The sequence below is a fragment of the Lepisosteus oculatus genome, chromosome 1 (assembly GCF_040954835.1).
Source record: "Lepisosteus oculatus isolate fLepOcu1 chromosome 1, fLepOcu1.hap2, whole genome shotgun sequence".
Lineage (NCBI taxonomy): Eukaryota > Metazoa > Chordata > Actinopteri > Semionotiformes > Lepisosteidae > Lepisosteus > Lepisosteus oculatus.
This window is the reverse complement of record NC_090696.1, coordinates 1,450,025-1,466,272: the sequence shown is the minus strand read 5'-3', so window position 1 is coordinate 1,466,272 and position 16,248 is coordinate 1,450,025. Positions and strand designations below refer to the sequence as shown.

Sequence of the window (16,248 nt, the reverse complement as noted above, 5' to 3'; positions counted from 1 at the left end):
TTCAATTTGTGGTGTTCTTCATTTTTGCTTTGCATGTCAAATGAAACCAATGAATTATTAAGGAAACAATCTGCAGGGCCATCCATCTTTCACACCTCTTACGTGCTTTATATTGGCTATCCCATCCAGCCAGGATGGTGAGCTCTGGTCCTTAGGAACTCCAGATGCCTCAGGTCATAGCAAGTGATGGTGTGACTAGTTTTCCCTGTAGAAGTCTTACAATATGTATAAAACATTCAGGTCTGTCTGTATGACTGCCACTGCTTAGATTGTGTGATTCTCACTGACGTGAAAAAGATGGAAAACCTATCACATCCAGATAGGTTCTTATACTATTTTTTCTTAATTTTCCTAATTCTCTGGGTCATTATTCACCTTGGTCTTCATTTGCAGTTCAGTTCCAGTTAACATCACTACTGGGCGCACATAGCCATCCCTGGGCTCTTTCATCTCAGACAAAATGCACAGCTTTTTTAAATACAAAATTTTCATTGTAATAGACTTTCATTGTAATAGATTTTCATTGTGATCACAAGCTCGCAAAGGATTAGTCTCCCAAGAGGTGGGGTAGTCACATACTCTCTGTCAGCTATCACTGCAGAAACTGAGACATTCTCCAGCCTGATGGGCATCTACACTGATGTGAGAATTTCACCAAGATAATAATATGTTAAAATCCCTATACAAAATATATAACCATATAACTCATTAATTCTTAACCAGGACTTGATAATTCCAGTACAATTGCACCTTGGTATAGTATACTCTAAACTGATATGTTAATGTTGAAGAGTTTGTAATGTTGCCATTAATGATGTAGTAGTGTGGTTGTGTGTAGTCAAGTATTGTAATCAGGAGCAACTCATCTAGAATTGCCAAAGCAACAAAAAGTCAGTCAAATGCATGATTGCCCTCCAATTTTAACTGTGCTGCGGTGTGGTTTTCTCAATAATGTTTATGGGTCGCAGCATGTTCAAAGCAGAATGCCATTCAGTGCTAATCAGGACATACAGAAAAGGTCAAATAAAGTGACAGCAGTGTGTATACAGTAAACAGCTTCACTGCACAGTCTTCTTCTGCCACCAGCATCTGCTGTGTGGGAATCATGTTTGTGATATTTCTAAAGATTATGAAAAATGTGATAAAAAAGTATGTAAGGTTAGGACAATTAAAAAACCAAGCACAGAAAAGAAAATTCATGACTTCATGTGAAATCAGCCTTTGTCTCCTTCTTTCTGTCCTTTCAATGAGACATTAACCCAAGGTCCTGTACCTATATTCACTCTAGGTATGTAAACTCTGGCCACGCTAAAGCTCACTCTCCAGTGGTGAAACAATTTCTTACAAATCTGCTGTGGGGTTACTATTTGTCATTGCTGCTGTCATTACAGGTGGAGCTGCACTTTCGTGGCAAATAAAGCAGATCACCTCCTTTATTTAAAACACTTTTTTGAATCCATTAAAATTGACATTGCTTTTTGAAGGAAAAAATACACTCCCCATGTCCTCTTTTATGACTTGTGACCATAAATAAGATCAAATTCTTTTCAAATGTTTTTTTTCTCGTTTTATTGCTTGTGGTGAGTAACCATGGCCTTATTAAACTGACCTACTTTTTTCCTTAAACATTTTATTTTGTTAACAAGCATCTTTAAAAAATAAAAAATAACCATCACAGTTTGAGAGGGACTGCTGTTATTAAAGAGCATGGTGCTCTCCAGGAGTCCTGGACAGCTGGAGCTGAGACTCACAGCAGGGCTGAAACTTCTAAACCAGGGAAGTGTCTCCAAAGTCACAGTAAGGTGTAGAGATGTACTGTACACTTGAAAATGAGTTACTGTACCCGATTCATGTTTGACAGCCTCAGCACATTCATGAGGATGTATGGACTCTCCTGGAGTCCTGGAAGAGGATGAGAGGAATGGTCTTCAGTGTGGGCTCTGGACTGCTCTGAGGATTGAGGAAAGGTAATGGAGTGCATCGCTGGAGAACGAGAAATAGATGGAAATTCAGTAAGAATCAGTAAGGTAAAAACATGCCCTCTAAAGATGTTCTAAGATATGAGTGTTGTTCTTCATACTTCTGGGCCACTCTAAGAAGCTGAATTTCCACAGTGTTCGAGCGTTGCACTTAAATGCAGGCACAAAAAACCAAGGAGTTTACCTCAAATGCATAATCCTGCTCCAAAACCTCATCTCTGAAAGACATCAAAGTGTACAAGGCTTATTCATGCATATACTGCTTTCTGACAGTAATGCTTTCTCAGAGCTGACAGCATGAATGACTGCTGCCTACGCAGATTAAGACTAATTTCCTGAATGCTTATTTGTAAAAGTGCTTGAGTATTTCTGTAGATCTGGGGAAAGGGACAAAATGTTTATGACAGCCTGCAGGCTGAGACTTCCAGGTGCAGCCTGAGTAACAAAACCTTGCTTCCCATTTTTATAAACAAACTGCACATAAGAGTGTAGGTGAAGCTTGCTCTGCAAAGCGTTACAAACAGAAAAAAAGAAGAACATACTTCTGAGGTTTTTAAATTAAATGTTTTCCAACAAATATTTGTACCATCTTTATGCTATTTCAAGGTGGGTAGGAACATTCAATTAAACTGGCTCATCCTGTGTGCATTCCAGTCTGCATAAATACCATGGCAACCTATGGCCAGTACCTTCTTCCAATACCAGTACTAGGCCAGCTGTCTACTGCACATGTGAATTTCCCTAACTGGTGATCTGTGGGTTTGAGTTCCTGCTGCAGACACTGCTATAATACCTTGGTTGAGGACAGGCCACCCACATGTCAGAACATGGCTGTTGATTGCTTATAATAAGACACATTTACTGACTCCACTAGTGCTATATCCAGCTACATGAGGTCAGTGGTTAACTTGAAACAAATTATAGATCTGTCAGAATCACAAAGCAGGGTCAGAAAATTGCCTCAGTGTGGGCCAGCCTGCACTTCCTGGAGCTGGTGATCCAGTACTTCTATCATTCAGCTGTGACCTCTAACCTGGTTCCTCTTTGCTTCTTCTCCTGACTTTGCTCCTCATGCATATTCCATTTGGATGTCTTCAGTTTTCGCTCCCCGTCCTTTATACTTAAATGTTTCTGAATATTTTTATGGACCCTGTTGTCCACCTCATTCGGATGTAATCCATACAGATTGGACAGCTGTTCTTTGCCATGATAAGGCCCAGCAGCCCAGAAAGCTGAAGTCTTCTTCTGCACATCTTGTCTTCAGCTGTGTGCTGTATTGACTGTTTAACTCGAGACATTGTTTTCCTTTGCCTGGTGCTGGTAGGATTGCTGAGAAGACCACTGCTTTGGTGCAGTTCTTTAGTTCATTTAAAACGTGTTTGAATTTGTAATAGATGGAAAGTGTGCTGTTTAGACCAATGTTGTTTGTGCCTGTATGGACAACAACTGTTTTCACCTGCCTTAGCTGATAGCCTGAATATTCTGCGGAAAATATCAACCTCTTCATCTACAGGAAGACAGGAAGGTGTTGTTGTCTGATACCTGATGAAAAGTTCAGTTACAGTGGTCTGGAGGATAGAGTCTCCAATTACCACAACATCTGGAAGTTGAGTGTAGTGTATGAATTTGAATTAGTTTCAGTGTGCAGACACACAAAGGTCTTGAAAAGCTCTGTAATATCAACTCCATAACCACAAATTAGTTCATGCAATAATTGCTTCCATTTATTTTTCAGGATGGATTGTTTACTGAATTATTAATGAGCAGTACAGAGCGAAAGCTGCTAAGGCTGATTGCTCTTCCAGTGTTCTTTATGTTAAACAGTACAGGATACAGAAACATAGATGAGCTGCTGAGGAGTGTGACATGAGTGAACTCATAAACCATTAGTGAATGAAACTGTATTTATTCTTTTCAATTGAACTGAATATGGAACTTCTAAAGACATTTTGCTTGAAGGTACAAACCACAGCAAAGCAGAAACTTTAAAATGTCAGAATTCACAAGAAGATTAAATCTTCTCATGCAGATCACAAAAGCACTAATGCCAATGTCCAGCTGGTTTACCAAATTGAGTACTGTAACCAAAGTTGGCAGATTACAGAATAATCAACTAAAGTTACTGTCTTTAAATTGGATGAAATAGGAGGGTCAAGACTTCCAGTGTGGAGTGCTGTACACCCAATGATCTGTCCCCAAGGTGCAGTTCTCTTAGGCAAATTAGTTGTTATCATTATGTATCAGAATTAGATCATACAATTCCAGTACATCACCCAGGTAAATGTGACAGAGATATGATAACTGATAGAAAATGATAACTGACATAAATCAAACTTTATTAACAATCAGACAAATCTCCTTTACAGGTTTTCAAAATAATATTAATCTTCCAAAATATTGTATATTTGTCTCACAATTCTGCTTTAAATTAGCTGCTTTCAATTTTCCAAAATCTAAATCTTTAAGTGTTCAGGAGAAAAAATGGAAATCCTTACTGCAGAAGGCACTGAAGAAATGAATTTCTCCTTGCAGCCCCTTTTTTAAGAGCAAACAGGGCAACTGTGGGCTATTTAAAGGTATAACAGCCACTTTAATGGAAATCTTGAGAAGCAAAAGGAACATGACTCTGTTAATATCACAATGAAATCAGCTGAAATCTAAACATGGCATTAGTTGACTCTGTAGCAAACTGAGACCCTCCAAGAGGAGGGTAATTGTAATATTGGGTGAAGATAGGCTGCTGATGTAGATTCTTGTGATCCGAGAGGTGCAAAGCATTAGGGAAATAAAGACAGGTGAACACATGGTGCACTGTAATGGCACTGTAAATGCAACATGCAGCAATTTGACACTCTCAGAAGAGAAATGAAAGAAGCACTCAACCTATTCTTGGAGATAAGCACTTAGAAAAAGATGGTGAAAATCTGTATTTTCTGTAGAATGCCTGCAATCTTAAGGGCTGTGAAGCTGATTTTTTTAAATAACAGAAAAGTACTTTTTGTACCTTCCATCCGTTTTCAAATGAACTGTGCAATCGTAGCTCAGCTCCCCTGCCTGAAGTTCTGCAGACATACAACAGACGCTGAGTGTAATCTCAGAAGGTGCATAGCTGTCCAGAGCACATGTATTTGCTACGACCAGCAATCAGAAACCTGTTACCAGAAAACGCTCTTACCCGTCCCCAGTGCCGGCTAAATCCACAAAGCACCGCCGCACGTGTTGGTCAGTCTCAGCTGTCCTTCACTAAACTCGCCCCACTCCTTTTAAACCCTCATTCAGTATCAGGCAGCGCTCTGTAATGGTTTCTCTCTTGGAGTGTCTGTTTACCCTGTTGTTCTGGCTGACTTCCTATTCTTAACCCCCTTGGTCTTTTGGATGTTTGCCTGTTTTGCTGTTTACCGACTACGTCTTTGTCTAGCGATTTGGATTGCTTGTCTAACGCTCTGAGATCGCCGCATAGGGTCCATTCGGCAATTCGCCGTAACGGTATTGGACCAGTTTATTACCATTCTGATTTTTTTCCCCCATCAGTTGTTCAGACAGTAGAGAGAAAATGACAATAAACACAGGGCAAACTTCACAGCCAGTCCATGGGTACAAAGTTAAGGGTGCTGTCTCAAAACGGCAAATAATTAGGAGTGCTTCAGGCAACTGTCGGCACTCTTCTTTTAAATATTCTACAGTATATTTCAGTTTAAGCAGTTTTCTTCCCATCCTTCAGGCCACAGACAAGTGTGACTGATTAGCAGTATTATCTGGGCTTTTCATTCCCCAAGACTAAAAACCCTGAAACCTCAGTTTTCATCCCGCAGCAGCCACTATTAATCATTGTCACATCACGTGGAGGCGGAACCCTGGTAGAAGGGTGGAGCCTCGCCTTTGTCATCCAGCTGTTTGGGCTTCCAGCTGATGAGCCCCAGCTGGGCGGGTCCTATAAGGGCACACTGCACACGCCCCGATGGGACGAGTAGGGCCCCCCTGGAAGGGGGGGAGTTTGATAGCGACAGTCCCGGAGGGGATTGCAATTGTAAGGTTTTCTTTTTCTGTTCATTTTTCTTTTCGCCTGTCCCATCACACACTTTCACTGGGGCAGGCACACACACGCATTCAGTTCTTGTTGTGTTATTCCAGACTGGACGCTATTGAACAGGGTCAGTCCAGTCTGGTCACCGCTGTGGTAGCGGCTTTTTTTCCCCACGATGGTGCCTGTTAAATATTGTAACGCACATGGTCGACATTACAGGTTGTGCGAGCCGGCTTACCAGTGAGGTGACGTCACCGCCCTTCCCTGTGGAGAGCAGGGACCACGGCCGCTGGGCTGACGGGAGATTTCCCCTTGGCTCAAGAGGCTCGGTCTCTGTTGAGTGACGCCGGAGGCCCGGGTTCGAGTCCCCAGCCGTGGGGGCTGACCTGAGGCGGCAGTGGCAAGGGTCCGATCTTAGGTGAACCCTGGAGGTAGGTTAAGCCCAGCCTGGAGGTAACGCAGCATGGGGGTACTCTTTCTTTTTTCCTCTTTGTTAGCTTTTCACTCTTCTTGTATTATTTCTGGTCCCTGCTAACCTCACACTGGTGCTTCTGTCCCCTCGCCCGAGGCGTTGACATTTTACCAGTGATCGCTGCAGCACCTCCCACTCCACTCTGTCACATCACCAATAAAGAGAATTAATGTAAGCCCGTTGCAGAGACGGCCATGACCTCACCTTTCCCAGAGTTCCTCTTCGTCACCACACTTTAACCTTTCCTGTATGTCGGTAAAGGTTTATCTTAGTCTCATCTGTCCATAAAATTTAATTCCAAAACTCACCTGGCTCATATTTGCCACTTCCAGACCAATTTCAAGGTGGTTTTCCTGTTCTTGGTGTGTATGAGAGGTTGCACCTTGCAGTGTAGCCTTTGTAATATTGCTGTCAGCCTTCTGCAAGCTGATTTTGACATCGTGTCCCCTGAACTAGAAAACACATAAGGTGTTCTGGCTTTTGTTAGGGAGTGTGGCCAACTAAATACTGGATCAGAATCTCTGATATAATGCCCCCGTGTGGTGACTGGGGAGACTGTGATGCACGAGGGGCTGTCCTTCAGAAGACCCAGGTCCTGACTTTTGAATGTACTTATTTCTAATGACCCGTTCAGTTGGTTACTACAATCCCATGACACTGTAACAGCAGGGGTAGTAATCACAGCGTCCTGAACAAATTCACATTGGGCTTCATCTTGTACCATCTGCCCTTCCTGAAGTTAATTCAATTGCTGAAGTGATTTTCCACTTCTCTGCATGATCCACTGTGCAGCACGACTGCAGGTGCAGAATGGGAACTGTCACCCAAGAAGGTGAATCAGGTCTTCTATGATAAGTGCTTTGGAATCCTTTAGGATAAGTGCAATATAAATGCAACTCTTTAACTAATCAATATACTCACGTGATGAGCTAACATGACCCAATATTCTATTCAGTCCATTAAAATCGAGTTTTCTAGAGCAATATATTGGAGGATTAGTTGCAGAAACCCCTTGTTTATTTGAACATGCTCCCACCTAGGCCAACAAAGCTAAAGCTTTTCTCCTCTCACAGGGTTAAAACCATACATGAAAAACAAAGAATACATGTCAAGGGCTGCTGAAATAGATGGCTCCATTGGCCTAATTGGTTATTCAGTTGAATGTAAACTGTTATGGGACTATCAGTTTCTTTTGCTTGTCAGTCACATCAACTGCATATCTTCTAGCTATACTTGCAGACAAGCATGAACATCACGCAGCAAAAGGCTCTTAACTCCTCCAGTTTCAGAAGCATTCCATTTTCACTGGCTGGGCGTTCATTAAAAATGTGGAAAAACTGATCTCAATTCCGGGCAAATAAAAGGTAAACCCAGAGTGCCACAGACCTAATCAGAGGACACGGACTTAAGTGATGTACACCGCTGTAGCATAAGCCACAAAATCAATGTCTCTTGAGGGCTAAGATTAAATTACAACCGATAATACATCTTTTATCAGGAACTTCCTCTGAGTCGATCAATACTACCAAGGAGCCACAGCTAGTGTCTTTGCAGAATTACAGAGCTCTGATACTGATGCATGAGTAGATTATTCAGCTAAAGTCCCAGTTAAGTATTTGCCATGTCTCCCTATAGGTTTTATCTGGGACATGATGCTCTTGCAGCTGGACTGTCGAGTCTTTTGCTTCTGGTTATTTCCAACATCTGTCGATCAGGGTTTATGTTGAAAGTCTTTTCTTGTCTCCTTGTGACGCAGTGTGAGCGACGCATAATCTGCCTGAAGACAGATAAGCAGCAGCCCTGGGAGATGGACATGCTGTTCACTGCCGGGCACAGCACCTCTGCCACTTACTCTTAGCACTGGGTACCAGATTGCAAATAAATAGCCACTTCAGTGTCACTGCACTAAACGCTTTGGATTTTATACTTGCACTGAATCCAACTATAACCGATTGAACACGACATCAACAAACACAGCCATGTGCAGAACTACCATGCTGTTATATGAGTGGATCAGGAGATACAGCATCATTTTATTAAAGAATGGAACACAAACCTTGGGGATTTCAAATTAGCCAAGTCCTAAGCTGCTTATCTCTTTTAGTTTTAATGGTCGTTAGTATCATTAGAGAGATAAATGCCAGATTCACAGACATCATAATCACTCTAAAATGTTTTATTCTGTTAATTCTGCTCTCTAAAGTTGACAGACATTTCAAAATCCTGCAAGAGCTGATTATACTCCTGTGTATAATAAGTATAAGGTAAAAGAAAGACATTACTAGCAGATGTTTCTGGAGGCATTAAGCTGAACTCTTTCGGACAGCGAATCCTCTCCGCTTACTGAAGAGTTGGCAGAATGCAATGAACACCATGTGTGGGAAAGGGTGATGACACCTTCACTTAGTCAATAATAGAGCTTGGAGCTCCCACTGCAGGATAACCTAAACTAACTGCGTTTTTCTGACAGAAGCGACATGCATTTGGAATAACATTTGTATCTTGACACCCAAATACAAAACCAAGAGAGAAAAATAGTCTGCTACTAAGCTGTGGTTTTGATTTCAGTTCATAATTTGGTTTCTATAAACTCAACCACTTAGGAATGCAAATTCAAAATTCTTTTTATACTTGGCGTTCTGAATGTAGCAAGACCAAGAAAAGTTCATCGTTGTATGTTTTTGATTCCTAAATGAAGTGCCAGATAAGGTAACCTGTTCATTTCTCTAAAGACTTTTATTATATCTGAAGTTCCCATTCTGCCTTCTCCCTCAACAATAACGGTGCTGGTTTTGCAGACGATTGGAGGGTCATTCCCGAATCACTGGGACACTGCTGGGGACCCAGAAGCGTGATCCTATCGATTCCTCTGCTTGCAACAGGTAGGTCTGTTATGGGCACTGGGAAAGGAGGGTTTCAGAATTGTTTTGTGACCAAAATGGATTTTCAAATAAAAACATGAAAATGATTAAAAGCGTTCAAGCATCTCATGCCAGCTGTAGATTCAAATGTTTTATTTTAGAAAGGACGGACTTTTTTATATCTCCTGACCATTTTTCCATTGCTTGAAATGACCCTCAACTAACCTGCTGTGTTAAAATCACTGTGCTGTAACAAACTGCAAAGCACAAAATGGCTTGTCTGCTATACTTTATCACCTCGAGAAAAAAACATGTTCAGTATAAATATTTGTCCCACAGCTTATTAAAGTTTTTTTTAGAAATATAAAATAATACAAATTAAATATATACTGTATCTTTCACTCACTGGAAGTTCTAAATGTATCGTCTTACCAGAAAGTGTTCTACTTATACCATTGAAGAAAATGAAGAGACCAAACAGGATTTTTACATTTTATTTTAGACCAAAACTCTATACCATTCGCTATTTACATGTGTAGTAGATGGGTCTGTTTTCAGATTCTCAGGTCTAACATTAATTTCTTTTCATTCCTTGTTTTATGTTAATCTTAAAATACAAAAAATGTCTTTACTCACTTTTGTTTACCAAAAAGGTGCATTCCTATGGATTGCTAAATCTCCTTTTTTTAAATATTATTTTGCTGTCTTTTTCAAAGAGAACTCTCCTGGCAATGAAACAGTTTACAATACTTTCTCGTTATTTACAAAAGAGTGCAATTGATGCTAAATTGTACATAGTTACAGACTACTTGTTCGGTTTCTGCGTGGCACTCACGCAGATGAGACAGGAACCCCAGAGAGGAAAGACACAGCGTCTCCGCTGGGTCTGATTTTGTCCACGAGGAGGTTGAACGCCAGGCTTGGAGAAGCATTCCCTCGTTGCCAAGTGCTCTCTCTCTTTCTGACACCCCTCCAACAGGTGCCTTGCTGTCTCAGGGCTGGACAAAATCACAGAGATGAGGGAGCTGTTCCCATCACCCCCTCTGTCCCCCAACATGCACACAGGTGGGACACTCCAGAGCCCTTCCACACTGTGCACAATCCCATCCCCTCAACATTACTAACAGTTTACTGAGAAGGGCGAAAGTGAAACAGCTCACAATTACAGCAAACCAAACTGTGGTTTTACATTTCACCAGCTTATCTTCAGTTATCCTTTAAAATCACCATGGACAATGCTGCAGCCACACCTGGTATGACAAAACAGGCAAGAATGGAGCACTTTTAAGACACTGAAAATGGTCTTCAAACCCTGTGTTTAGTCCTGTTTCAATGGGATTCTGTTCATAGTTTAATCAGGTCAGTTTCTGCAAAAGCTCTCAATGCTGCTCCTAACTGGCCTCTGCAGTGTTGTGTGAGTGAAGGACTGAAGTAAGCAACTGGCTTGTCACATTTAAAGAAAACAAAATGGACAACATACTTCTTTCAATAAACCACTGGTTTCTTCATACAGTGATAAATAAAACCGAGACATTTCAACTTCAGATACAACACTATAGAATGGAACAGAAAAGTGGGAAGTATCCCTGCAATCTGGGGATAGAAACGAGATTTTTGGTATATTCACAGTAATGCCCAGTTTAGATTCCAGTTTTAATCAAAATGGTATATGGGTATTTTAATGTTAAGACAACATAGCCTGCAAAATAGTGTATTTGTGCTAGAGGTTTGCTGTTTCAAAGGCATTGTTCTTAACATTGCTGTAAAACACTTAATACTTGCTTTAAGAAATCCATGATTTAAAAAAATGCACACATTGAGCAAATGTGTGAAAACAACTAAATGTGTGAAGCATTTCAGGAAAATGAATGACCTAGTGCTCTCTGCAGGGCCAAAGGAGATGCAGAGATGCAGCGAAGGAGAATGTATAACATATAATCACTCTGGACACACAACCTGTTGGCCACTTAAATGACACTGGACACATGGCCACTCTGAACTCGGAAATGCAGCCAAACATTTTTCCATTCCACACACTGGACACATCCTTACTGACATGTGGCCACAGGGACACACTGGACACGTCCTTACTGACACGTGGCCACAGGGACACACTGGACACGTCCTTACTGACACGTGGCCACAGGGACACACTGGACACGTCCTTACTGACACGTGGCCATGCCTTCTTGGCAGCAGGCTGGGATTCGACTCTTCATCCAAGCACAGGCAGCAATAAAAGATTTCTCTTTTTTTCCCCAAAGACTAAGCATAATGTGATCTCTTTTACAGATGTGTATAAGCTAGGCCTTGTTTTCCCATCTGACTGCATGGGCTATTCCAGAGTACAGGAATTACAGCAAGAACCACGAGCAACAAAAGCACTTTTTGTTGCAGACGGATAACACGAAGAATAGAAAACACCTATGCAACTCACAGGACTGTGATGTAGATTAATTCTTCACCCTGAAGGGAAGGTGTGTTACAGTATATTAAAGATCACACTGCTCTTAAGGAACATATAGGGGGTCTGTGCTCATGCAGAATTGTCACTTTCTGCTAATCTGCGCAACTGCCAAGCATTTTTCCCATTCCATTATGATCCATAACGTCTCATTTTTCAAACAAAAAACACACAGAAACCACATCTGTGTTAAACAGATATGGTTCATACCCTTATAACTGAAGTTGGGATAGGCCATAAAAAATGCTCAGTTTAAGTTCCAAAATACATTCCCCTTTAACACATTTTCACCAGATTTGTATTCACAGGAATAAGTGATATGAGCTAAATTAAAGTCCTTTTTTAATATGCTGGTCCCCGTACTCAAAAACATCTTTCCGATTCTACACAAATAATTTGCTCAATCAAATACAGTAAAAAATGGGCAAAGAACAGAACATCTCTACAAATAAAATCTGGGGCTTTCTTAAGTTCAAAATGCTTTTTTTCCACTTTTTCTCAGAAGAAACACAGAGAGGTAAAATGCTTTGAAAAACAGTTTCTGATTTCAGAGAGCGCACAGCAAGGCACATCAGATGAGCTGTGCAAAGTGACTGAGGAAACCTCTAACACAGCCTGAATGTGTCCTGCATTCCTCTTTTACTCCTCTTGCTTCTAAGCATACAAAATATCACTCAAAGATCACAGAACACTGCAAACACCAATTAACCTAGTCCTTCTGAAAGAGGCTTATTTCTTTTAGTACCTATAAAGCAAAACAAGGAAGAAAAAAACAAAACAAATGTTCACATTTACTATTGTGTTAATAAGTTAAGACATCCTTAAATTAGTAAAAAAAAACAGAAATGGTATGGGAGCATAACACTAAAGAGAACACATACACGAGGGAAGTGCTGAACTCAGTAATTCACTTTGTGAAAGCTTTGCCCAATATTCCTCAGGTGTGTGAGCAAGAGGCGGAACTGCAGGTGGGGCAGAACAACTTTCACAGCTGGGCTGAGGTCTGAGACACTGCCTCACATGGCAACACTAGCTTAAGTGCTGTTGCACTCACGGGGGAGAAAGCTGAATGTTCCCATTGGAACAGAGGACAGCGCAGACCTACAGCTGCTCTGAAGCAGGAAAATCCAAAAAGCTACAGAAACAGTTGATCTGTAAATCTGGCCCGTCATTGCAGATTATAATAAAATAATTTCATGGCTCGGGATGAGCTGAAAGACCTCAAGTATTCAACCAGTTAACTGAAACATGAAAAAGCTTCTTCTCATTTAAAGAGTGATCTTTATTTTAGAGAAACTATCAATAACGACACAAACATAAAAAAAATTACTTCATTTTAGCAGCCTGTCAAAGGACAGCTCCTATACTCATTGACTCATGAAAGATCAAACTGGGGTTAAACTTGAGATAAGAAAAGAAATGACTTGATTTTATGGTTTTCTTTTTTTATCATGGAAGCAATCTGGTCAAGAAAACCCGGTCAAAATGTGCCTTTTAAAACAGGATTGAAAAGTATGGTTTTAAAAGCAGAGAATCCACAACCTCACCAGCTGCTTCCAAGACTCCTGCTGAAAAAATCTGGCAATTAAGAGAGCACAAGCCCATCAGCGTTTCAGAAGAGCAGCACCTTGCAAGGTTCTGAACCAGCCCAGAGCAAGAGCTGCATCAAAGAGAGACCTGGCCTCTGAAACAGAGGCTGAGACTCAGCTATCAGAACTATCTGTACTGAGAGTTTTCAATAATAAAATATACTTTACACGAAGGCTGGACAGAACACAACACCCAAACCAGACAGTAAGTGCTTTTCCCAGAATGAAATGCATCTGTGAGTGTGATGCTGCAGTCCGTGTGATGGGATCCTGCTGCTCCCACCCAAGGAGCTCCTTCCACCTGCCTGTTAGATCCCTGCGAGGACGGCTGGACGCTAGACGAGCCTGCAGCAGCCTGTCCGTGTCGCTTCCTGGGAGCTCAGGGACTGAGGACCCTCCAGGCCAGCTGTCCGCACCAGGAACTCATCGTGCAGCACCGGAGCTTGGCAGTGGTGAGCTAAGAAGGCTAATAATCAGCTCAAGAGTAAAAAGAAACTCTAAACGCACAGAATTTTCAGCCTTAGAACAAAAACGTTCTGAGTATACTGGTAACAAGGGAAATACAAGACTTAAAAGGCTAAAGCTATCTCTTATGTCTTGTAATATCTGGGATTCTATATCCTTCAAAATAGCATTAAATCACCTATAACACCTCAAATAACCAACATAGACATAAATAAAATAAAAACTTTCTACCACAGAAGCAATGTAAAAATCTGTGAGTATGTATTGGGACAAAGTGTGCCCCTCCTTAATAACACGGACATGCATATTTCTGAAACATGTCTGGGGCCTACATTAAATCAAAACATCCTGCCAGCTGCCAGTGGCAGGATTGCAGAAGGAAGAAGCCCTTGTTTCACTAAACCGACCACTAACCAAGAGGTTTTTTAATTGTCTTCTGGTGGATGGTCTAAAATTTGTATTTAAACCAGGTCTACAAGAAAGAATGTTTCTTGAAAAATGCTCCACCATGTCTTTCAACTCCTAAATACACAACACGGTTCACTAAATAAAAGTGGCTTATATTTCATAATGGGGTTAACAGTTGTGTTATCTCATCTTCTTGACTTGCGCAGTGCCCTAGCAGTCACAGTGCTCTAAGTTGGCCGTCTGTGGAGAAAGTATAAGACTCAGCGCGTGTGCGTTTGGACCAGTTTCCACCAGACTCCTCAGCCACTCTCACGTGCCTCAAGACCATCAGGAGCTCATGCCAGGATGAGTGTTACAGTCTGGAGCCCAAGTTCTTACTCTGTCCAGTGCTGTCAGTAATAGAGGAGAGTATATCTGCACTGAAACCGGCAGGACTCCTGCAGCACGCTCGATCGTGATCGAGTCTGACAGGGATAAGGAGTATTCTGGAAAAACAGAAAGGAGACCAGAACTGCAGCTTCAGCGTGGCTCAACCAGGGCTTTCCTTCCTGCGCACAGCAGCCCTGAGCAGAGCCCTGTCTCACCCTCAGCTCCCTACAGACCACGTGCCAAACTGCCCAGCCCTCCCTGTTCACGTGAGCTACAGAAACATGCTGTGACAGAAGAGTTCAGCACATGACACACACATGACATGTGTGTCACGTGATGCACACGACAAACATGATCCATCAGGGTTTGTGTTTGTGTTTTTTTTCAGCAGATGGGAGCGAGGCATGTAAACAGATGATATGCAAAACCTTTTCCAACAAAGATGCATTTTTCCATGATGTTTATAAAATAATAAATAAAACAAGAAAGGGAAAAAATACCAGGGGGGAGGACCATCCAATGGAAACCAGCCCAATCAACTGCAGTATGAACCTACTGCGAGTCATGTCCTAAACACAGCTTCACAATTGGACTTTCCTTTTCGTCCCCCTTGTGTTTCGTTCTTGGAGAGGATTTCAAGTGTCTGTGGGCCAGGTCTGCGGTAACAGTTTCCTCTGTCTTCTTTGTGAGTGAACTCGCAGCCCCAGTGAGAACCGGAGCTGACTGAGCCCCCCCCCAGGCCAGGCCCCTCCCAAAACCCCTCCCATGCAGACATACGGCCCCTCCCACAGGGCCTGGCCCCTCCCCTGGGTGTGGCTCCAAACAGGGTGCAGGTCAGATACAGGTGGCAGGCTGTGCTGGGGTCTGGTGTTTGCGGTTCCTTATGGCACCCGATTTCTCCTTGTACGCCAGGCACATCTGCTGGGACACATCCACCAAGGCGCTGGCAACAGCAAGACCTGTATCAAGGGAAACAGATTGAGCGTTACCCTAAGGGAAAACTGATCTGGACTGTTCCAAGTCCGCAGATCCCAGACAGCAGGTGCTACTTGAGTGTTACTATGTAAAGGCTTGATATGCATGATACCACTGATTTAAAATGTTATTCTAAATCATGAATTTTTAATTGATGCAAATGAAGATAATATTGATACCCCTTTTCCAAGTTTAAACCTATTCACATATAAATCACATGGAAAAAATATTTTCATGCAAAACTTAATTTTCACATGAAAAAAGCCAAAAGTGCAGTTATGAGCATATTTCTTCTGCATATGAAACAGTTCAGTGCTGTGTTTAAGCTATGCATGGCAGGTAGAACATGCTCCCACAAATTTAATAAAGAGCAAAGTGTAACAAGTTAATTTCCTTGCCAGACCTTAATGATTGAGAAACATCCCTGTTAGAGGATGTTCCTTTACAGGAAATTCATTATGCCTACAACACATTGTCAAGTTCTCAGGAATGCCATTAGCTGCATCAAGCGTTAGGACACAGTGACAACATAGGAATGTTTTATGCCAGCAGGAAACAGAGCAGATGCTGCAATTGAGATAAGCCTGCTGCCACAGTCTCTCCTCGGGAACCAAAAAAGGAGCGATCTGAGATTGGGACACA

The 16,248-nt window shown here is 41.8% G+C and overlaps 1 protein-coding gene across 1 annotated transcript in view; it reads right to left on the bottom strand.

Moving 5' to 3' along the window:
* Positions 1-9,816: 9,816 nt before the first annotated feature.
* Positions 9,817-16,248, bottom strand: part of atrn (attractin) — a 151,434-nt gene continuing 145,002 nt past the window's right edge. Inside the window, exon 29 of the mRNA XM_006629110.3 lies at positions 9,817-15,590. Within this exon, the coding sequence (XP_006629173.2) occupies positions 15,466-15,590 (125 nt within the window). The 3' untranslated portion in view covers positions 9,817-15,465. The remainder of the gene's footprint in view (positions 15,591-16,248) is intronic.